At 48.8% G+C, this 23814-nt stretch overlaps 1 protein-coding gene and 1 long non-coding RNA gene across 3 annotated transcripts in view; both read right to left on the bottom strand.

The window, feature by feature from the left end:
- On the bottom strand, positions 4471-9453 carry LOC110255516. Its single transcript, XR_002335943.1, has 3 exons — positions 7689-9453; positions 5927-6015; positions 4471-4769 (listed from the first exon to the last, which is right to left on the bottom strand). It is a non-coding gene; the product is annotated as an uncharacterized LOC110255516 (long non-coding RNA).
- The window catches only part of TEX35 (testis expressed 35), a 25943-nt gene continuing 14487 nt past the window's right edge, over positions 12359-23814 (bottom strand). Inside the window, exons 1-9 of one of the 2 annotated variants that reach the window (XM_021063724.1) lie at positions 22582-23644; positions 20978-21028; positions 20376-20444; positions 18869-18925; positions 18127-18186; positions 13748-13812; positions 13300-13492; positions 12902-12945; positions 12359-12614 (exon numbers count right to left, since the gene is read on the bottom strand). In XM_021063724.1, the coding sequence (XP_020919383.1) occupies positions 12554-12614; positions 12902-12945; positions 13300-13492; positions 13748-13812; positions 18127-18186; positions 18869-18925; positions 20376-20444; positions 20978-21028; positions 22582-22617 (636 nt within the window). In that variant the 5' untranslated portion in view covers positions 22618-23644 and the 3' untranslated portion in view covers positions 12359-12553. Of the gene's footprint in view, positions 12615-12901; positions 12946-13299; positions 13493-13747; positions 13813-18126; positions 18187-18868; positions 18926-20375; positions 20445-20977; positions 21029-22581; positions 23645-23814 lie in introns of those variants that run through there. The other variant, XM_021063725.1, reaches the window with a different exon arrangement.

Raw genomic sequence — 23814 nt, 5'->3', positions numbered from 1 at the left:
GAGTGGAATAACTGGATCATAACGGTAACTCCACATCAAATTTTTGAGGAGCTGCTAAACTGTTTTCCAAAGCAGGTGCATATCTAACAGTTTCCATTTAATGAATAAATCTTTACACATTGCGCACACCCATAGCACTACCCCCCAGAGCAGGAAATAGGATGTTGGGAGTTCCCTGGTGGACTAGGGATTAGGATTTGGTGCTTGCACTCTTGTGGCCCAAATTAAGTCTATGGTCTAGGAACTGAAATCCCACATCAAGGTGGTACACACTGCAGCCAAAAAGAAAGAAAGAGAGTGTTATCAGCACCTTAGAACCCTCCCCTGAACCTCTCCCCGTCATCCTCCCACCCTCTGGATAACCACTAGTTTGACTTCTGTCACCATCATGGCTGGGGCTTTGAGAGGTAGAGCTGGGGGGGAACGTCCCTTGTGGTAAGAACAGCATTAGCAATCCCACTCCTGGGCATCTATCCAGAGAACACCATGACTTGAAAAGACACATGTACTGCAGTGTTCATTGCAGCACTATTTGCAATAGCCAAGACATGGAAACAACCTCAGTGTCCATTGACAGAGGAGTGGCTCAAGAAGATGTGGTACATATACACAATGGAATATTACTCAGCCATTAAAAGGAACGAAATACCAGCATTTTTAGCAACATGGATGGACCAAGAAATTACCATGCTAAGTGAAGTCAGTCAGACAATGAGACACCTACATCAAATGCTTTCACTGACAGGTGGAATCTGAAAAAAGGACAGACTGAACTTCTTTGCAGAACAGATGCTGACTCACAGACTTTGAAAAACTTATGGTTTCCAAAGGAGACAGTTTGAGGGGGTGGGGGGATGAGCTGGTATTGTGGGATGGAAATCCTACGAAACTGGATTGTGATGAGCATTGTACAACTATAAATGTAATAAATTCATTGAGTAATAATAATTTAAAAAAAAAAGAACAACAACAACAAAAGAACAGCATTAGCAAAGGCACAATGAAACAGGCAGGGTTTTAAATCCTTCTTTGTGGACAGATATCCAGCTTTTCCTGTTGTACCAAGGCCTGGTGAGCAAACTGGTTTCCTCCCTACTCACCCTACTTCCTGTGCAGCCAGGGGACCTTTCAGAGGAAAAGCAAGTGGGAGGCTTGGGATCCTCGGGGAGACTGGCAGGGCTGAGGGGGTGTGGGGGGGAAGGCAGATAAAGAAGGGAAGCAATGTGCCCGATGCCCAAGATTCACCTAAAGGATAACTTCAGCATGAAGCATCCCGGCTAAGTCTGCTGTGTGACAGGTGGCTGTGATGGAGGGGCTGGCCTCCCTGACCCCTTCATGTCCACTTACCTCCCACCGCAGCCCCTTTGGGAAAGACCCAGCCCACTCCCAGTCGCCAAGGCGAGGCTTTCTGACCAGGCCTCCCACTAGCAGGGAACTGCACGGGGCAGCTGCAGTGCAGAACCTGCAGAGCGTGCCCGGCCACGAGGCCCCTTGGAGAGTCAGGCCTTCTGCTGCCACCACGGCCTTTTGGAACCCATCCCTAGAAGGGTGACTGCTGGCTTTCCTGGAGGCACAAATCAGAGGTGTCAGGTGTCCTGAACGCCCAAAAGGTTCCACAGACGAAGCCAGGGAGGGACCCAGGATCCAGAACCCAATCCAGTCTGATTTCTTTTCTTGCGTCTTTGCAGCTTTTCCTCTGGAGAGGTCAGCGGGCCGGGACTGATGTGGTCACAGCGCCCTCTGCTGGTGCATTCTTACGGTCAGCTTTTTTTTTTTTTTTGGTCTTTTTTTCCTTTTTTTTTTTTTTTTTTTTTTTTTTTTTTTTTTTTTTTTTTTTTTTTTTTTGTCTTTTTGTCTTTTGTTGTTGCTATTTCTTGGGCCGCTCCCGCGGCATATGGAGGTTCCCAGGCTAGGGGTCTAATCGGAGCTGTAGCCACCGGCCTACGCCAGAGCCACAGCAACGTGGGATCCGAGCCCGTGTCTGCAACCTACACCACAGCTCACGGCAACGCCGATCATTAACCCACTGAGCAAGGCAGGGACCCGCAACCTCATGGTTCTTAGTCGATTCGTTAACCACTGCGCCACGACGGGAACTCCTTTTTTTGCCTTTTTTCTAGGGCTGCTCCCGCGGCATATGGAGGTTCCCAGGCTAGGGGTCGAATCGGAGCCATAGCCACCAGCCCACGCCAGAGCCACAGCAACACGGAATCCAGGCCGCGTCTGCAACCTATACCACACACAGCTCATGGCAACGCCGGATCCTTAACCCACTGAGCAAGGCCAGGGATCGAACCTGTGTCCTCATGGTTACTAGTCAGATTTGTTAACCGCTAAGCCACGACAGGAACTCCTCCTTACGGTCAGCTTTTATACCTGACTTTACATACATGGATACTCTGGTTTTTAATGGGCTTGGGCGAGGGCTGGGAGTGAGGATTTCTGGTTTCATTCCAGGCTCACGCTTCATGAATGGCAAATCTGAAAGTGGCTCTTGGTGATAAAAATGAGTGTCAGGGTGGGTTCCCAGGCATTAATGATTTAATTGGAAGCACATTTTGTTTTTGTTTGAACCACCGCCCTGGCCCAAGTGTCTGTCAAGTGGAAACTGCCCCTTCCCAGAGGCTCAGTGCGGCATCTCTGGTGGCAGTGGGTTCCCTTATATGTAAGAGGGACAGGTGTGAACAGAGAGATTTTCCTCCAAGAAAGAGAAGCAACCCTGCTCACAGCAGGCAGGACTGTCTCCTGGACAAAGGCTGGCACAGAGCTGGCATTAGTTATCATGAACCTTGGTTCTCCCCCCAGAGCCTGGCAGATACTAAAAAGCTCCTGGGTGAAAGAGCGGCTGGCAGGGGAACCACCCATAGAGGCAGAGAACCCGAGGCCATGCTAACCCCGCAGCCCCTTGCTTGGTGAGGCCTCTTACTTTCCCAACACCCACTGGCACAACACAGAGCACAGCTTCTCAGACTACAGAGGGCACTGGAATCACCAGGAAGTCTCATCAGAAGACAGTTCCTGGAAATCCTGTGCTGGCTCAGCAGTAACGAACCTGACTAGTATCCATGAGGATGCAGGTTGGATCCCTGGCTTGCTCAGTGGGTTAAGGATCCGGTGTTGCCATAAGCAGCAGCAGAGGTTGCAAACACAGCTTGGATCTGGCATTGCTGTGGCTGTGCTGTAGGCCAGCAGCTGCAGCTCTGATTCAACCCCTAGCTCAGGAACTTCTTAGGTACTGCCCTAAAAAAAAAAAGACAGAAAAAAAAAAAAATCCTCAGGACCTGATTTGGTAGTTCTGGCATATAGCCTAAGACTCTGAATTTCTAACCAGCTCCCAGATATGCTGATGCTGCTGGTCCGGGGCCCACATGTGAAGAAGGAAGAGTGCAGAGGGGACAGTGTCTGCCAGCAGAGTGCTCGGGTTCCAATTCCAGCTCCGCCACATCTTCTGTGACCCTGGACAGATGCCTTTCTCTGAGCCTATTTCATCCTGTACCAAATAGGGCGAGTGACCATTCAAATGACTTCAAAGAAAGAGACAGACAGAGGGACCTCCTAGGGCTGTTGTACGAAGAAACTGGAGCAGTGCCAGGGAAACCCTCTCTGCAGAGCCTGCAGCGCCCAGCGCATGGCAAATATCTTTACACGCATGTGTCCCTTCGGCTGTGCACTTGGCACTGCCCTTAGGCCCTGGGGCAGAGCCGTGACAGAAACACAATCTCTGCTCTCCAGGAACTCACACACGAGCAGAAGACAGACAGCAGACAAGTGCAGTGGATGGCATGTCAGTCGGCACTAGGTGTGCTGCAGAGGAAAATAGAGCAGGCTAAGGCTGACGAGGAACGCTGGGCCTGGAGATGTGTTGTTTGCAGGGAGTAATAGGATAGGGTCACTGAGAGGGACATTCTGAGGTGAGAGCCGCGTGGACAGCCGAGGAAAGGGAGGGAAGACGTGGGAGTGCAAAGGCCCTGAGGCCAGAGGGTACACGGCGTGTGTGAAGGAGAACAAGGAAACCAGTGTGGCCAAGTCTCAGCGGGGAGAACGGTCCGTGTGGGGTGAGGGCTGACCCTGCGAGGCACTGCGAGCATCGACTTTGGATTTTGCTCCGCGAGAAATGGGGAAACACTGGAAGTGCCGAGCATAAGAGCTGCGTGATCTAACTCACACCCTCAAAGGACTAGTTTGGCTTATTGGGGACAAGCTGCAGGGGCTCCCAGTCTACTCGAGGACCCTTGTAATATGCAGGGGTGTAGCACAGAGACCCCGGGTAGAAGCTGGGGGAGGATGAGCATCGAGTAAGTGCCACTCGTGGCTAAAAACATGACCCATTTTCATTTTGTCTTCTATTGTGCTTTTACTTTTTCTCTTCTTTTCCTTTTTTTTATTTTTTTAGGGCCACACCTGCAGCATATGGAGGTTCCCAGGCTAGGGGTCGAGTCAGAGCTACAGCTGCCAGCCTACGTCACAGCAAGGCCAGATACTTAACCCACTGAGCGAGGCCAGGGATCGAACCTGTGTCCTCATGGTTACTAGTCAGATTAGTTTCTGCTGAAGCCACGATGGGAACGCCTCTATTGTCCTTTTAAATTGTCCTTTGGGCGGGGTTAATTCACCCCCTTCTCAGGTGAACATGCAGACGGAGTGGGATTTCACTGGCCGCTTCCAGGAAATCGAAAGGTCCAAGGTGCTTCCCATCAGAAAGGATTTGGGGTGACCTCACCTGATCTTGTCTCTATTCTTAAGGGTCCTTCCTGGGCCATCTTTCTCTTCTTTAAAAAAAGGAAAGTTACTGTTATACAAATGATGCATGTTCTTTGTAGAAACATTAGAGATTACAGATAAACACAAAGAATCACAAGAAATAGTCATAATCCTTCTACTCAGAGAAAACTGCTGCTCTTATTCTTGCATAGATCTTGCATAGATACACACACACATTTTTACCAAACGAGGGATGATACTCTAATACTATTTTATAGTTTGCTTTTTTCATTTGACATCATATCATTAACTTTTCTCAAGGGCATGAAATGTATTTCAACAATATTTTTCCCTTTTTAAAATTTATACTTGATTTACAATGTTGTACCAATTTCTACTGTACAGCAAAGGGACCTAGGCTGGCATATACATATATATATATATATATTCCCTTTCTTTTTTTTTTTTGTCTTTCTGCCTTTTCTAGGGCCACTCCTGTGGCATGTGGAGGTTCCCAGGCTAGGGGTCTAATTGGAGCTGTAGCCACTGGCCTACACCAGAGCCCCAGCAACACAGGATCCAGGCCGCGTCTGAAACCTCCACCACAGCTCATGGCAACACCAGATCCTTAACTGAGCAAGGCCAGGGATCAAACCCGCAACCTCGTGGTTCCTAGTCAGATTCGTTAACCACTGCGCCATGACGGGAACGCCTACATTCCCTTTCTTATATTTTCTTTCATCAGGGTCTAGCCGCAGAGACTGGATCTAGTTCCCTGTGCTGTGCGGTACCGGAGGACCTGATCGCTGATCCATTCCAAATGTAGCAGTTTGCAACTCCTACAAACTGCCGTCCATCCCACTGGCTTCCCTCTCAACATAATATTGTCAGGGGAGAATTTCATTTTATGGGTGTGCCATAACCGATTTAACCAGCTGGGGTCCATTAATGCTGTTTCTGATTTTTAAATGCAGAAATGACTCCTCGATGTGTACCCTGGTAGCTAAATCCTGGCAGCCATCTGCAGGTGTTCCCTGTCTGTTAAAGCATCTGATATGTACCATCAGATTGCCCTCAAATACTGTATGAATTATACTCATGCTGGAGTTACTCATCTCCCCACAAACTCATCACCCATAAAAAAACAAACCAAAACAAACCCTTCCTGGTCACCATATTTAAAAGCTGAGCTTGACATTAAAGCATCAGGTGGGCAAAACCTCACCCCATCCTGCTCCATTGCCACCACCTGCTTCACCTGCCGGGTCCTCTGTGGTTGGAGTTGGGGTGGAGCTTTCAGACTCACTGCTCAGTCTCCGGAAGTGAGATGTGGATGAATATTTGGTGCACAGCAAAGGAAACCATAAAAAAAAAAAAGAGACAACTTACAGAATGAGAGAAAATAGTTTCAAATGATGCAACAGACAAGGGCTTAATCTCTAAAATATACAAACAACTTATACAACTCAATAGCAAAAAAGTCAACAACCCAATTGAAAAATGGGCAAAAGACCTGAATAGACATTTTTCCAAAGAAGATATACAGATGGCCAACAAGCACATGAAAAAATGCTCAACATCACTGATTATTAGAGACATGCAAATCAAAACTACTATGAGGTACCACCTCACACCAGTCAGAATGGCCATCAATAATAAGACCACAAATAACAAATGCTGGAGAGGACGTGGAGAAAAGAGAGGCCTCCTGCACTGTTGGAGGGAATGTAAATTGGTACAACCACAATGGAAAATGGTATGGAGGCACCTCAGAAAACTAAATATAGAACTACCATATGAGCCAGCAATCCTACTCCTGGGCATATATCCGGAGGAAACTTTCATTGAAAAAATACATGCACCCTATGTTCATAGCAACACTATTCACAATAGCCAAGACATGGAAACAACCTAGTTGTCCATTGACAGATGAATGGATTAAGAAGATGTGGTACATATACACAGTGGAATACTACTCAGCCATAAAAAGGGACAAAATAATGCCATTTGCAGCAGCATGGATGGAACCAGACTCTCATACTGAGTGAAGTTATAAAGTGGATTAGTGTTAGGTTGTGTTTTGTTCTAATATAGAGGGAAGTACCCAAGAGTCACTTTGATCACATGTATAGGAGGGTAAGTCACCTCTGAAAGACTGAAGGGGTTGCAGGGAGGCTCTGGTGGGCCCTGGAGTCTATCCAGGCCGCCCCCTTAGGAAGGTGGGTGGGTGACTCATTGCCATGGAAATGATATTCTCAGACCTGCTGCGTCTGATAGAGGTGGGGCTCCCGTCTGGGGTGGTGGACGCCCAAGCCCATCCTTACCCACCTTCTGGGGCTGGGCTGTGCCTCGGACCTGGGAGAAGCAAGGCTGCGAGTGGGCATCTTGCCGGGGCCCAGGGTAGAGATGGATGAGATGGCCCGGCCTCTCCTGGGCACTGCCCTGCCTGCCTGATTGCTGCTGCATGACTCACCCTCATGATTCTCCTGTGACAGCAGCAGCACCTGTTCCCTGTGGTGGGCTGGGGTGAGCCGCTTGCCCATCACTCTTTTGGAATCAGACACTGCACTCTTAGGGGTTGGAGGCTGCCTTACAAGGACTCCCTCTGTCCTCTGGAACGGACAGTCTTGATGCTCATACCATTTTAATATATTCAGGCTGATTGCTTTTTTCTAACCCTTCCCCCTCTCGAAACAAAACATGGTTGTTGTTTTTTTTTTTTTCATTGAAGTAGATCAAAATTCATTTTATTACAGACTTGGTTCTGACTGGAGGCAGTTAAGGTATCAGGAGACTGTGATGGAGAATGGAAGCCTTTCAATCTGGGAAGGACCATTCTGACCTCATCGATGTCAGAGCAGTTTTTTGAAAGAATTGAATTCCCCTGCAAATGCTCTCATCTAACTCTCACATCCCCAGGAGTTAGGTGCTACTGTGCCCACCCTCCAGATGGAAACACTGAGTCTCAGAGAGGTGAGCTGACTTACCTGCGGCCACACCACTGACGCATGTCCTGATTCAGCGGCCCCCGAGGTCTGTCCTCCTTCTCTCTCATTGTATTGCCCTTGGAAGTACAGCCAGCCCCAGGGAGCCACAGAGCACCACTGGCCCAGAAGTCAGGAAACTGTTGTCATGAATGGGCTATATGGCCGAGGGTACCTCACTGCACCTCTCTGGATCTCAGAATCCTCATTGTAAACTGCAGAGTGTTGATCAAACAATCTCGGAGATTCCTTTTAAGCGCAGGGCCTTAGTTCAGGCTTGTTTGGTGGTAAGAAAGCCACTCTACTTAAACAAAAATGGGCACCGCCATCCAATGGTCCAGAGACTCTCATAGAGCCAAGGGGCCAGCACCAGACCCGCAGGGCTGGGCCAGACAGTGGCTCTTGCAGCCCCTTCTGCAGAACTGCACGAGTCTCCACTTCTCTCAGCTCCTCTATTTCATCCTTCTCTTTCTGCAAAAGAGCCTTCTTTCTCTATAGATCAGCTTTCTCTGCTTCTCTGGCCAATGGTGGCAGATGCCTCTCCAGTTTCTAATTATAAGTCCTCAGTTTGGGGGCCAACGGAGTCTCACCAAATTCCAATTTCCAATTCCCGGGGAGAGAAATCCGACTGGGCAAGCTGAGCTGGCTAATCCACCTTGCTCAGATCCCCTGGCTCCTGTAGCACAGAGAGGTGGGTGACCATTTCCCAGGTGGGGGGAATGTCCCCAGGAGACTCTGTACACAGGACAGGAAGAGCATCTTTGGGAGACAAGACATGGGTACACATAATCTTTACTGGAATAGGTGACATTGAGACCTCCTGAAAAAGCGCAAGCTCACCAGCAAAGAGTCAGTGTCTGCAGGACATGGCAGGCTGTGGCTCCCCTCGGGAGGTCCCTTCCCGAGGGCCGACTTGACAGCTGTGTGCCCGCCAGGCAGACCTGTCTCCCAACACACAGTGTTGTCCTTCTGTTGCCTCTGAGCTGGATGACATAGCACTGGTTCAGGTGGGAGCTTGGGAAGGGTCAAGGGAGGAGGGACCACTGCCACCAGTCCAGGGGGCTGGATTAGCACTGCACCATCATTTGCACACGGAAGACTCAGTGCTTCAGCTGATCCTGGCAGCTCTGTTTCCCTGATGACCGTATCTTAGTTTTTAAACCTGGCATATGTACTATCTATTGCTGCATAAAAATTTTTTTCTTAAAATCCAGCAACTTAGAGCGACAAGCATTTATTATTTCACAGTTTGTGCAGGTCAGGTGTTTGGGAAAAGCTTAACTAAGTTCTGGTTCAGGGTCTTCTCATGAGGTTGGCTGGGGCTGCATCAGCTCAGAGCTCAGTGGGGGCTGGAAGATGACTCCTCATGTGACTCTTGGCAGGAGGCTTCCGTTCCTTGCCACGTGGCCTTTTCCACAGGACCACTCGGGTGCCCTCACCATGTGGCAGCAAGCTTCCCACCGAATGAGTATCCAAGACAGAGCAAGACGGAAGCCGCATGTCCTTCGTGACTTAAGTCTCCAAAGCACCACGCCATCTTTTCTGCCACAGTCTATTCAAGAAGCAATCCCTAAGTCTGCCCTCACTCAAGAGGAGAGGACTTAGGTTCCTCTTGAAAGAGCATCGGAGAGTTTGTGGGCCGATTGTAAAAGCAGCACAGCAAAGGCATTCCCATCGTGGTGCAGGGGAAATGAATCCAACTAGGAGCCATGAGGTTGTAGGTTCGATCCCTGGCCTCACTCAGGGGGTTAAGGATCCAGAATTACCGTGATCTGTGGTGTAGGTCGCAGATGCGGCTTGGATCTGGCGTTGCTATGACTGTGGCACAGGCCAGCAGCGGTAGCTCCGATTAGATCTCCAGCCTGGGAATCCCCATATGCCATAGGAGCAGCCTTTAAAAAAAAAAAAAAGCAAAAAAAAAAAAAAAAAAACTGCGCAGCAAAGAACCAAATGATGCAGTTCCCCAAGTGTTTGGAGGTTTGGTCGTCAAAGGACCAGGGTGTCCCCTTTAGCAGGCAAAGTAATGGGCCTCCAAAGATATCCGCCAGATGTCCAGATGTTCTGGAGTTTCCATCATAGCACAATGGGCTACGAATCTGACTGCAGAGCCACAAGTTCAATTCTGCCCAGCGCAGTGGGTTATAGGATCCAGTATTCCTGCAGCTGTGACATAGGTCGCAGCTGTGGCCCGGATGCAATTCCTGGCCCAGGAATTTCCATATGTCATGGGTGCAGCCGTAAAACAAACAAACAAAAACCAAAAATCATCACTATTAAAAAAAATAAGAAGACATCTACATTCTAATCCCCAGAACCTTCAAATATGTTATGTTACACGGCAAAGGAGAAGTAAGTTTGATCATCAGGTGACCTTAAACTAAGGAGAGACTAACAGGAGGCCGAAGAAGAATCAGAGGTGCAGAGAGAGAGAGACTTGACTGCCTGTTGCTGGCTTTGAAGATGGGAAGAGGCGATGAGCCAGGGAATGCAGGCTCCCTCTAAATCTGCAAAAGGTGATGAAACAGATTCTCCCCTGCGTCTCCAGAAGAAATGCAGGCCTGCCAACACCTGGAGTGTAGCCCATTGAGACCCATTTTGGACCAGTTTTGTATTGCCTTAAGCCATTAAGAAACTAAGTAGTGGGAGTTCCTGTCCTGGCTCAGCAGTTAACGAAGCAGACTAGGATCCAGGAGGATGCGGGTTCGATCCCTGGCCTTACTCAGTGGGTTAAGGATCTGGCGTTGCCATGAGCTGTGGTGTAGGCTGCAGATGTAGCTCAGATCCTGTATTGCTATGGCTGTGGCGTAGGCCGGCAGCTGTAGCTCTGTTTCAACCCCTAGCCTAGGAACTTCCATATGCCACTGATGCAGCCCTAAAAAGACAAAAAAAAAAAAAAAAAAAAAGAGAGAGAGAGAGAGAAAGAAAAACAAAGAAAGCAAGCAAGCAAAATAGCAATAAGAATAGAGGAGTTCCCTGGTGGTGCAGCAGGTTAAGGATCCAGCATTGTCACTGCTGTGGCTCAGGTCACAGCCGTGGTGGGAAACAGATCCCTGGCCAGGAGCTTCTGCATGATGTGGGTGAGGCCAAAAAAAAAAAAAAAAAAAAAAAAAAAATTATAGGGGTATATACCCACCTTTCTCCCTTTCCTAATCCATTTCTGCTTTCATCAGTTTTTTGGTTTTTGGATTTTTTGTTTTGTTTTATTTTTTGTTTTTTTTGCTTTTTAGGGCCACACCTGTGGCCTATGGAGGTTCCCAGGCTAGGGGTCAAATCAGAGCTGTTGCCACTGGCCTACACCACAGCCACAGCAACACAAGATCCGAGCCGCATCTGCAACCTACACCATAGCTCACTGGCAACGCCAGATCCTTAACCCACTGAGCAAGGCCAGGGATCGAACTCACATCCTCCTGGATCCTAGTCAGGTCCATTGTTTCCACTGCACCAAGACGGGAGCTCCACAGGTTTACTTTTAGTGGAGTTATTTGTCCCTGGTCCATATCTTTAGTATGTGTGTTAACCCTCTCTCCTTTAAAACTTAAGTTCCTTGAGGGCAAGGCCTGGTTTTGTTTCAGTTTCTTTGATTTTTAAATGTATATTAAGGCACCTCGCATGATTATGTGGCCACTAAGAACTGGATCAGTCCTATACTAGACCATCTAAAATTCGAAGCAGCCAACTTGGCAAAGAGGCGAAACAAGAAAGAACTGGTGGGAAATAAAACATGGAATTCCATCAACTCAGCTTTTGTTGAACTGAAACCAGAGACCCACACCCATGGCAGGAGAGTCTGGTGAAGTACTATTTGCTCTGTATATTTCTCTGCTGTCATTTCAAGCCCATAGCCAAGCTTCATCTCCTGGCTGAGGGATTTGGGGCAGGACAGAATAGGGCAGTGGAAGGCAATGGCCCATCACAACCTTTAAAGGCTTCGGAAGGGCCAGGTGTCCTTTGGCAGAAGGGGTGAGGAAACCTTCAGGAAGCTGAGGAGGGGGTCCTGAAAGCCCAAGAAGGGGATCCCGTTTCTCTGAGCAGTGAGGCCTCAAGCCCCACTTGGCAGCAAGACCTCAAAGGGAAGCAGTGCAGACTAGACCCCTGGCCTAGTACCCAAGACACACACATACACACACACAGACACACACACACACACACAAATACACACACCCCTTCCAGGGTCACACAGAATGGCATCTGATATCTTCAGGGACTCTCCTCTCTCTTTTTTTTTTAATTTTCAGGGCCGCACCTGCAGCATATGGAAGTTTCCAGGCTAGAGGTCGAATGGGAGCTGCAGCTGCCGGCCTACGCCCCAGCCATGTGAGTTCCAAGCCACAACTGCAACTTACACCGCAGCTCACAGCAATGCTGGATCCTTAACCCACTGATCGAGGCCAGGGATCAAATCTGCGTCCTCACAGATACTAGTCAGGTTCATTACTGCTGAGCCACGATGGGAACTCCTCCCCTTTTGACCTGGGACATTTGCAGAAGCACGTGCCCTGGAGGGAGCCGGGGGTTGAGGGGAGAAAGGCTGACCTAAGGACGACCCTAAGAATTTTCCACTAAACCCTCAGGAAGCAGGAAGAGGGATTGGAAATACACGGATTTCCATCCTTGGGAGGGGCACTCGGCACACTCAAGTTTGGGGCTGATAGTCAACACGTGGTTGCCCATTTTGGCTTTAAATGAAGATTTTACTCTCCGGTGGAGGGAGCCTGGGGGCAGGATGGTTCACTGAGAGCCACAGGCCGTCACTGTGTGGCTCAGGAATGGGAAAAGGTTGGACCTGAGCTGCTGCGAGTAGGTCCTCCAGTGGCGCTAGGTTGGAAGGACGGCCTCGGTCCCGTGGGAGATGAAGCACAGATAGATCAGAAGGCAGGTCCAGAGGCCAAGGGTGAAAAGGGTGCCCAGGCCGGGTGTGGAAGTTTCCTGTCCCATGGGGAAAAAGTCGGGAGCCTGAGGCCAGGTCAGCTCAGCAGCTGGCCAGCACCCTCCCCTCCAGGGCGGGGGCCTTGAGGTCGCAGCCTCTGGGCTGGGCCAAGCAAGGCCTCCTTCCTGGGCCACGTCCTCTAGGACTGAGTGGATGTGGGGGCAGGGGGAGGGGCAGTGCCTGCACAACCACAGGTGACATGTGACGGGGCTGCACCCCTGAGCACCCTGCCTTTGGGATGAGGGGGCACTCGGTAGCAACAGGGCGCTTGCCTGGATCTACCTACCCCTGGTTGTAGTTGTTCTTTGGGGCACACAACAAACATTTCTCCTGTGGAGGACAGAAACGGCACAAGAAAGGTCATTTGTCCCTGGTCCCAGATGGCCAGGCTGCTGGGCAGCGCATCGGGTCTTGCTATAGGAGAGGACGGAACAAGAGGTGCATTTGGGAGCAGGCCTGTCCCGGGTTGAGTCCTGCGTGGTCATGGTTTAGGAGTCTCCCCAGGCCTGGAGGGTGAGACCCCAGTGCAGAGACATCATGGGGCCAGGGGAGGACGGGAACCAGTCCCTTACAGCAAGAAGGAGGGAGGGAGAGGGCCCAGGAGGGGTGGGGGCGGGGGCACAGGAGCCCAGGGTGTAGCCCTGCGGTATGATGGGGGCAGGCCGAGGGGGGGGCTTCACTTACACAGCAGGGCTCACACTGGTGCAGGGAATCCATTGGGTTCTTATTTGGTGTCTGCAGGGCCATCATCTTCTTGTGAAGCCCAAGCGGTATTCCATCAGCGCCATCCAATTTCTTGAGCTGGAGCTGTGGCTCTGTGACTGTCTTTCCCACCAGCCTGAGGTCTTGCTGTTCCTTCAGTCCTCTTCTTAGGGGACTGGGGAGTCAGGGAGGGGCAGAGTTGGGGAGATGATTGCCAGTATGAAAGGAGATAACCAGGAGCATGCGTGGCCCTGGAAGGCCTTGACTCCAAGGCCCTGGAAGGCCTTGACTCCAAGGCGTGGGGCAACAGAAACCAAGTCAGCTCCCGGAAGGACATTGAGCAAAGTCCTCTGAACCCTGAGGACACTGAGCAAAGTGAAGGGAGGAGCTTCTTTAGGGATGGGGTGCATTGCATGCAGGTTACACTCACCGCTTGCTGTTCTTGTGTATATTTATTAAAACGTCCATCTTCTCATCCATATCCTTCTGCATTTCCTTTGAGAGAGAATTCAAAGCTAGACTCGGGACCGAGAAGGGCTTTGGAAACCCCTTCCTCCTGCCTCACTCTGCGCACTCCTCAGAGATCACCGCAGCATCTTACTTCCTCAAGGACCTGCCCTGGTCCTGGGTGAGGTGGCTCGTGAGATGTACACGTCACGTGCCACCTCTCCTTTCCCCTCCCCCACGCCATGGGCAGCGTTATTAAGGGTTTGTCCAACGTCCCTACGCGTGGCCGAGGCCAGGATCTGTTTCACCTCATCTCACACTTGAATGAAACTTGTATCTGCTTTGGTTCAATGCTTACAAAAACATGGAACCAAGAAACCCAGTCTTGTGACCCCCAAAGACACTTCTGACTCCAGTATTTTGACCCTTGCCATGCACCTAGATCTTGTGTGTTTGTGTTCGTTTCATCTTTTACCCAGTTCTTGGCAGAAATGGTCAACACCAAATAAAACGGACAGTACCTCAAGTGGCATCTCGGCGTTATTATTTACTAAGAACTGAAAGAATAATAAAAATCTTCTTGGGAAAATTTAGAGCTACAAAATGTGACCTGGAAAAACCAGATAGAAGAAAGAGGCGCACGGAAATTCTAGGCTGGCAGATATTATCATTGACGGTGTCTGTTAAGGAAAAAAACAGCGTTGGCTGGACCGTCACAAAAATACAAAATAAGGAGTTCCTGTTGTGGCTCAGCAGTAAGGAACCCAACTAGCATCCATGAGGACAGGGGTTCAATCCCTGGCCTCGCTCAGTGGGTTAAGGATCTGGCGTTGTCATGAGCTGTGGTGTAGGTTGGAGACAGGACTCAGATCCAGCATTGCTGTGGCTGTGTCATAGGCTGGGAGCTTCCCCTAGCTGGCAACTTCCATATGCTGTGGGTGCAGCCCTAACAAGACAAAGTAAATAAATAACTTGCCTCAAGGAAAACCATTTTAACCAAAAATGAAAGATTTGGGAAACAGCTTACTGATCTGTGATAGAAAACTGATCAAGGAGTTACACCATCAGGATGGAAATGATTTTTAAAAATACCTTCTTGAAATGCATTTTTAAATGTTTGTATAAATTTCGAATAAAGTATTTGTAGTCATAAACAACGGCAAAACGTCCTTGAATTCAAAATGCCCCAAGGTCCAAAACATCAGAATCACAATGTCCCACATTCTTAAAAGTCTCACCATCACTTCAAACTCCTCATAGTCCAAACTGACCTCCTCATTTTCTCTTCTAAACTAGCTGTTTCCCAACTGTCCTTGTCACTGTCACCACTGTCTTCTAATCATCCTGTTTAAAACTTCTGCCGTATATAAAAGGACCAGGAATTCCATTGTGGCTCAATGGTAATGCACCCGACTAGTATCCACGAGGATGTGGGTTCAATCCCTGGCCTCACTCAGTGGGTAAGGATCCGTTGTTGCCATGAGCTGTGGTGTAGGTCACAGACGCAACTTGGAGCCCACATTGCTGTGGCTGGGGCGTAGGCTGGCAGCTGCAGCTCTGATTCGATCCCTAGCCTGGGAACCTCCATATACCGCGGGTTCGGCGCTAAAACAAGACCTACTATATAGCACAGGGAACTCTACTCTGTACTCTGTAATAACCTATATGGGAAAGGAATCCAAAAAAGAATGGATACATGTACAAGTATAACGGAATCACTTTACTGCACATTTGAAACTAACACAACATTGTATCAACTATATACTCCAATATAAAATTTGAAAATTAAAAAAAAAAAAAAAAACCTTTGGTGTCATCATGGATGCTTGCCTCTCCCTTCATTCCTTAACTAGATCAAGGGCCAAGAATGTTATTTTTCCTGTGACGCATCTTTCAGATTGACCCTCTCCCTTCTGCTGCTACACCTGTTCCAGCTTTCTTCACCTTGATGGGGACGCGGCTTGCCGTCTGATACTCTTGCTGCTGTCGGCGCCCCCCTGCTCCCCCGGCGCCCCCGGGCCACCTTGCAAGCAGCTGCCAGCTCAGCTTTCTGAAGTGCTGCTCCTAGCATGTTCTTTGATTAAGAATCTCCAGAGGCCTCTTCCTGCTTACACAACCAAGTCCCGACCTGCCTGCCCGTCTTTCAAAAGCCTTCATTATCCGCTGCCTTTGTGCTCAGGCCATTTGATTCTCCCTGTTTCCCCGAATGATCCCCCTTTTATGACGGATCTCCCCACGGACCGTGATCTGCTTCGCCTTCATCCTGCTTCCATGCTGTGTGCAAGCTGTTTCCATGCCCAAAATAGCCTCCTTTGTGCCTTCTGATACCCAGTCCTGCCTGCCCACTAACAAAACACTTACTGTGTTTGCATTTTAATATAGAAATAATATCTGCCCTCTGTAGAAAATGTGGGCAATATAGAGGAATGTAAAAGAAAAACTAGTCTCATCACCCAGCAAGGACTACTATCGACCCTTTGGGGATATTTCTTTCTGGTCTTTTTTTGATATAGGTTTTATTTACTTTTTTTGCCACCAATAGTTAGGCCTATTCTCCTCTATGGATTGTTCACACATAACTTTTGCCCATTTTCCTCTTTGGTTCTTACTGATTTCATATGCTACAGATAAAAAACCTTCTGTCTATGTCTACCATGTGAAAAATTGCTTATCCAAAACTTTTACTCACTTTTTCATTCTGTGTAGAGTGTTTTTCTGTTTTAATTTAAATTTTTCTGTATTATTAAACACATCAATATTTCCTTTACAATTTCTTCCACTGTATTTATATTTAGACCAGTCTATATTATATAAATATAAATCTATATTTAGATCCAGTTAAGTACAATGTCTTATTTTTATTTTTTTAAATTCACTTCACAGACAATTTCAGTTCACAGTGTTAATGGACTTAAGATTTTTCCTCAAATATTCAAGCAATGTTCTTAATAATCCCTTCTCACGAACAGTTAAAAAAATCATCTTTAGGCGTTCCTGTCGTGGTTCAGTGGAAACAAATTTGACCAGCATCCGTGAGGATGCAGGTTCAATCCCTGGCTTCCTTTAGTGGGTTAAGGATCCGGCATTGCCATAAGCTATGGTGTAGGTTCTAGATGCGGCTCGGATCTGGCATGGTTGTGGCTGTGGTGTAGACCAGTGGCTACAGCTCCGATTCAACCCCTAGCCTGGGAACCTCCATATGCCATGGGTGCAGACCTAAAAAGACAAAAAAAAAAAATCATCTTTATTATATTTTAAATATTATAGAGCTGTGGCACCCAACTTTGAGTATAAAATTGAATCTGCTGGGGCTCTTTAAAAATTACCAGTGCCTGGCCCTCATACTACAAGGTGCAACTGAGGGTGGAGGCACAGATCAAAACCACAGTACAGGTGATTTCCATGTGCAAAGTTGGTAATGGGGTTGGGGACAGGTTAAAGCCACCATGCAGGTAATTCCAATGTGCAGCCAATGTTCATTATTGCTCAAGTGCTAAGGACCTGGTTCTCACCAGGGGCAAGAATCTGACACAGAGTTTTGTTTTGTTTTTTGTTTTTTGTCTTTTTGTAGGGCCTCACAGACGCCGCATGGAGGTTCCCAGACTAGGGGTCTGATCAGAGCTACAGCTGCCAGCCTTCACCACAGCCACAGCAACACCAGATCCGAGTCGCATCTGCGACCTACACCATAGCTCACGGCAACACTAGATCCTTAACCCACTGAGCGAGGCCAGGGATCGAACCCGCAACCTCATGGTTCCTAGTCGGATTTGTTTCCCCTGTGCCACAATGGGAACTCCTGAATTACAGAGTTTTAAGCAACTGTGCCCCACCTTGGAGGTTTTTATTCAGTTCATCTGGACAAGGACCTGGGTCAATGCACTTTAAAAATCTTTCCAAGTGACTCTCAGTGCACCCCTGGCAGAGAAGCTATTACAGGGTTATCTACCCTGGTTGCCTTCATTTGTCCCATGATCCATGGGCCGCACACCTTACTTTGATTATTGTGACTTTATTAGGAATTTTAATAGCTGGTTGGGTAGTGTCCCTTATAACTTTTGAAAAATGCATAGATAAATGCCTTTGCTTATTTATGCCTCTACAGTGCTTGTTCTCAAACTTCCACCTGGGGAACGTGAACAAAACCCAAGAATGCAAGACCCGTCCAGATAGCAGCTGGGCTCTATTTCACTGACAGCCAGTCATCCTTCAGCTTGGTACTTCCTTGTTATTTAATTATTTCTTGCAATAGAGTTTGGGTCTCTTACTAGATTGTAAGCCCTGGTAGGGCAGGCTCTGGCATCTCTCTCAATGATTCCTAGTATGCTACTGGCCCAGGGAGGGCAGTCAGTAAATGCTTACCTTCATGATCTGCACAAATTCCTGGAGTTTATCAAAATCCTTGTCCATTACATCCTTTATCTAGAGAGGAAGAAAAGCACAGAGCATGTTATTGCATGGGGAGTTGTCTTCGGGGCATTCTAAGTCAAGGGCTATAGCTGCTCTCTTCAAAGGAACTGGATAGAGCTTAAGGAATGGACTGATGATGACCTATTAAAGCCACTTACTTCCCAAGAGTCTATGAAGGGAATGGGGAACATGTACTATGAAGTCACCCCCAGCAGTGGCCTTGGCACAGCTTGGACTTGGCCACTGCAAGGCTTCCATGTGGAGCTCAGACCACAGCATCAATTACACTGCCTCACTCGAGCACTTCCCTTGTTCATAAGTCTGCTATGGGTGATTCCATCAAAGAAACAGGAAGGGAGTTCTTGCTCTGCAGCTTGCTCAGGGGAGGAGGAGAAGAACAATGAAAGTGGTCTCCGGATTGGCCCCAAATTCCAGGTCAGCCCCTCTCTGTCACTCGGGTAGTATCGCCCCATCTTTATCAATGAGGCACCTTAGAGAGTCTTTATCATTCCAAAATTGGGTTTAAGCTGCAGACAGGTCATAAACAGATGACCTAAGCTGTCTGATGTGTAAACCCACTAGGGGATTCAGGTGCAGTTGGTTTGATGCTTTTTCCACGCAATTCCTGCTTTCCTTCACTGTGCCAAGTTGGCCATTGCACCGCCTTGAGGCTACCCTTTTCTCAGCCTGTTACCTGTTTTATCTCCTCCATTTTTTCCTTGAGCTCTTCCCTCACCTCCCTGAGTTCATTCTGAGAAAACAAAACAGAAAAGGGATTTTAAAAAAAAAATGTCTTGGATGGAGAAGAAACTGTCAAAAGGAGGAAGGAAGAATCCTGGGGCTCTGCCAAAGAGGACCAGAAGTGGCGGCCCACAGGGATGGAAGATGCTACTGTAAAGAAAACAGGACAGGGGGACACACAGACATCCTGTACCTCTTTGAAAAGCTGATGTGATGCTCTTTGAAAAGCTCATACCTTTCCTTGTCCACTGTGGTGTGACCACCAAAACCACACAGCCTAGGTCTGATGGTGAGGAAGCATCAGACAACTTGAATTCAGGGTCATTCTACAAAATAAATGATTTGTAATCCTCAAAAATGACAATGTCGGAGCCCCACCGTGGCACAGGGGGTTAAGGGTTTGAGAGCAGTGGCTCGGTTCACTTGGAGGCACAGGTTCAATCCCCAGCCCAGTGCAGTGGCTTAACGATCTGGCTTTGCAGCAGCTGTGGCGCAGGTTGCAGCTGCAGCTTGGATTCCATCCCTGGCCCAGGAACTTGCATAGGCTACAGGTGCAGCCATTAAAAAAAAGAAAGAAAGAAAATGTCCCAAAAGCCAAGGGTGAAGAACTGTTCCAGATGAAAAAAAACTAAAGAGACATGGAGACTGGATGCAAAGTGTGATTCCAGACTGGATCCCAGACCAAAAAAAAATATCTTCTCTTTTGTTAGTTGGAAGACACCAGTGGGACAACTGGTGAAATTAGAATCGGGGCTTAAGGTGAGAACTGCATCAAGATTAATTTCCTGATTTTGATCTTTTGGTAATTGTACTCTAGTTTTTAGGAAATATATACTGAACTTTGAGAGAAACACGTGCTCACAAATGGTTCAGGAAGTATATTACATAGAAGGGGGTTGTGAATATGAGAGAGAGAAAACCACGATAAAATGCCAACATTGAGGGAATCTGGGTGAACGGTATCCTGGAACTCACTGTGCCATTTTTGGAAATTTTCTCTGAAATTATTTTAAAATAAAGAGTTTAAAACACACACACACACACAAACAGGAGTTCCCATTGTGGCTCCGTGGTTAATAAATTGGACTAGGAACCATGAGGTTGCAGGTTCAATCCCTGTCCTTGCTTGGTGGGTTAAGGATCCGGCGTTGGCTGTGAGCTGTGGTGTAGGTCACAGATGCGGCTTGGATCTCGCATTGCTGTGGCTGTGGTGTAGGCCAGAGGCTACAGCTCTGATTGGACCCCTAGCCAGGGAGCCTCCATATTCTGCGGGTATGGCCCTAAAAAGACAAAAACAAAACCCAAATCTCACACACACACACACACAGAAGGAATGAAGTCCCAGGAGCTGGGGCAGAACCAGAGATGCCCGCAATTTATCTGCCCTAGAAGTTGTTCGGTTGGCTCCACCTCTTCACCATACAGATCCAAAGCCCCACCTCCTGGGCCTGCACCCCTACCTTTAGGTCCTTTGTCCCTCCTGGTTTGGTAAATGGCCCTCCCTGTTTAACTTCTTTGTAATCATATGTCTGTTGGTTGAAAACAGAAACACAACGTGTTGGAAATGGCAGGAGTGGGAGAAATCACCCGAGTCTCTGCCCCTCCCTCCTTCTCCTCTCTCTGGGCTCACCTCGTTCCACACCCTTCCTCTCCCCGGGGGCCTCAGCTCTGTCCCCTGAACCGCCACGCTCACTCCCACCTCTGGGCCTCTGTGCAAGCACTTCCTCTGCCCACAGTGTATTCCCAGCCCTGGAGCAGCCAGAGCCCCAGCCTTAAGCTCTCAGCTCAAAGGCAGGGCTTTTCTGAGCCCCTCGCTGGAACAGCTGCCCCTTCACATGTTTTAATTCTCAGCATCGTAGGTACCACTTCTGATTTTTTCCTTATTTATGTATGCATCTGCTTCGTTTCTATGAGAGCAGAGAGCTTGTCTCTCTCTCTCTCAATCCGCCAGCACCTGGGACAAGTCTTGGCCACCAGGAACAGCGAATGACCCCTGACTCCAAGTCACCTCCCCATGGGTCTCAGGCCTGGCTGCCGGCATAGCCTCAAAAAAGCTTCTTACTTTGATCGGCTCTGGTTTCAATTCCAGGCAAACTGCCTTGTAGTTCTTGCTCTGCAGAGAGAGAGGAGGTTGGGGTTCAGTCTGCCAGGCGGCAGGATTGGGGAGGAACCCCCTCCCCCCAGCCCTGCCTGTCCAACTGCACTCAAGCGCAGGCCCCCCTTACCAACCCCCCAGCACCTGAGCTAAGACAGCTCAAGTGCTGTCATGGTCTACTTCTCTTACAAGCAACACCTGCCCGTTCAGCAGGATGCCCACTCCTTGCTGGCAGGGCTGGCAGGGAAGCCCTTTAAGGTAATGAAGCCAGCTAAGCATTATTTTAGGAGCACTGGCTTTGGCAGTAGACAGATTTGAATTCTAGTCTCCATGGGCCTTCTCCCTGGCTGTGTCAACTTAGGCAAGTTATTTCGTCTCTCTGAGCCTCTGTTTCCGCATCTGTACATTGTGGGTGAATTCACTTTATCTCATGAGGTTCTCATGCGCCTTAAACATGCAGGTCAGATGTGAGCTTGGTCCAGGGTCATGGCTCCCAGAATGGCTGAGTCTTTGGGTGGGACATTTCAGAGCCCCTGGTCTCAGGGGGAGTCCTTCCTACCCCAAGGCCAGGGGTCCATTCCCACCCTCCTTCCAGGCTGAGAGGCCCCTTCATGCTAAGAAGGAGAAACTGCTGTACAGCACAGGGAACTATGTTCAATCACTCGTGATGGAACACGATGGAAGGTAACATGAGAGTGTGTGTACAGATGTATGACCGGGTCATTTCCTGTACAGCAGAAATTGGCAGAATGTAAATCAACTATAATAAAAAATTTGCTTCAAGAATAACCTTTGAAGATTCTGATCACAACAGGGGAACCCGTCAGACAAAAAATATCCACAACTTGGTTATAAGAGATTACCGAGTATTCTTGCAGTGCAGGGCTGGGTTTATTTACTGGTAATTATCAATCTCTAGGGGCAGTTATAAACTTATAGAATTTCGCCTGGTAGAGATATAAACAATTTATATCCAGGAGATGAGATAACCCTAAATAGTCTAGTTTATGGATTTGTTGGATATTAGCTAATTTTGTATTTTACTTAGCAATGTATCAAATTCTATATCTCTATGTTTGTCTCTATTTCTACATATATACTTAAATAATTTCTAAACTGTAACATGGTACCGCTTCCTTTTTTTGTTTGTTTTGATTTTTTTAGGGCTGCACCTGTGGCACATGGAAGTTCCCAGGCTAGGGGTCAAATTGGGTCTACAGCTGCCAGCCTACACCACAGCCACAGCAACAAAGGATCTGAGCCACATCTGCGCTACATTCGAGCTCACAGCAATGCTGGATCCCCGACCCACTGAGCAAGGTTAGGGATCGAACCCGAATCTTCATGGATACCGGTCAGGTTCATTACCACTGAGCCACAGTGGGAACTCCCGCCGCTTCCATTTTTCAATAGTGAATTAAATATCTACTCTGACCAATGTTAAAAAGAGAGAGAGAGAGAGAGAAAGAAAAGCCAAGATTCGCAGGGAGCTCTCTGTACCCCACACCCCCACATCTCCATACACTGGGAGCGCAGAGGCCCCACGTGGCCCAGCAGTGTTTCTCTTTTACCAGATTTTTCTTCAGTTCTGCCCTCTTGGCCGACATGGTGGAGGCGGCCAGAGTGTTCAACTTCCCAGCCTCCGCACAACGGGCCCCCGTGACCAGGCCACTGTCCTGTGCAGGTTACTGGCCAAGGTGAGGGCAGGATGACTGCCTCTCTGGGTGCGGAACAGCTGAGGTCACAATGCCCAGGACCTACACACTGGCTCGGCGTGTCACTGCAGCGTTGAGCCTGGGAGTGGCTCAGCCCCTGAGAAGAGGACCTCAGGCCAGGTTCCCAAGCCACGAAGTCTCCCTCCTCCCAGCGGGAGAGGGGCTCTCCTGCAAGCTCACCCTCAAGGGCCATGGCCTGTGGGTCCCAGCACAAGGCACACTGCCCAAGGGGCAAACCCTGCCAGCTGCTCCCCTGGCAGGACCCACCCAGGGACCAGGGGGAGGTGTCTGCCCTTGACAAAGAGTTTCCCCTGAAGTCTCCTGGGTTCAGGTGCACATGATGTGCAGACCCAGGGCTCTCTGTGTGGGCGGAAGGGTGCCGATCTCGGCAGGATGGCATCAGATGCCCTGGCCTGACCACACAGCGGGCCCTGTCCCCTCCCCCGCTACCCAGTCCATTCTCGGCTCCTGGTTTGCCTATCATCCTAGTAGCGCCCTGGGGCAAGAAGCAACACGTGGACACTGCTGTTGGCGAGAAGGGCAGATGACAGGCAGGGGAGAATCCCGAGGCCACTCTCAGGGTGGCTGTGATATCTGCTTCAAGAGTCCAAGACGTGCAGCCTCCCCTGGGACCTAAAATCATTCAGCATCGAGTTAGCAAGGCCCTATTCTCTTTCCTCTTATCCCTGGGCCTTCCTTCTTTCCTCATTTCAGCTACTAGTTGCTACGGAAAAGCCAACTTGGAAACTCCTGGAACAGACAGACGCTCACCCTCCCATGTCCTACACCTGTGCCTGCCTTTCCCAGAGGCCCTGAGCTCTGGAGCTTCCTCGGAGTCGCTTGAAACATTTCTGATGCGTTTCCTTGGGGGGGGGGTTGTTTGTTTTGCTCTTTAGGACCAAACTTGCGGCATATGGAAGATCCCAGGCTAGGGGTCTAATTGGAGCTATAGCTGCCAGCCTATGCCAGAGCCACAGCAACTCGGATTCCGAGCTGCACCTGCAACATACACCGCAGCTCACAGCAACACTGGATCCTTAACCCATCGAGCGAGGCCAGGGATTGCACCCGCATCCTCATGGATCCTAG

The sequence above is a fragment of the Sus scrofa genome, chromosome 9 (genome assembly GCF_000003025.6).
Source record: "Sus scrofa isolate TJ Tabasco breed Duroc chromosome 9, Sscrofa11.1, whole genome shotgun sequence".
Classification (NCBI taxonomy): Eukaryota; Metazoa; Chordata; class Mammalia; order Artiodactyla; family Suidae; genus Sus; species Sus scrofa.
This window is presented reverse-complemented; position numbering and strand designations above follow the sequence as displayed.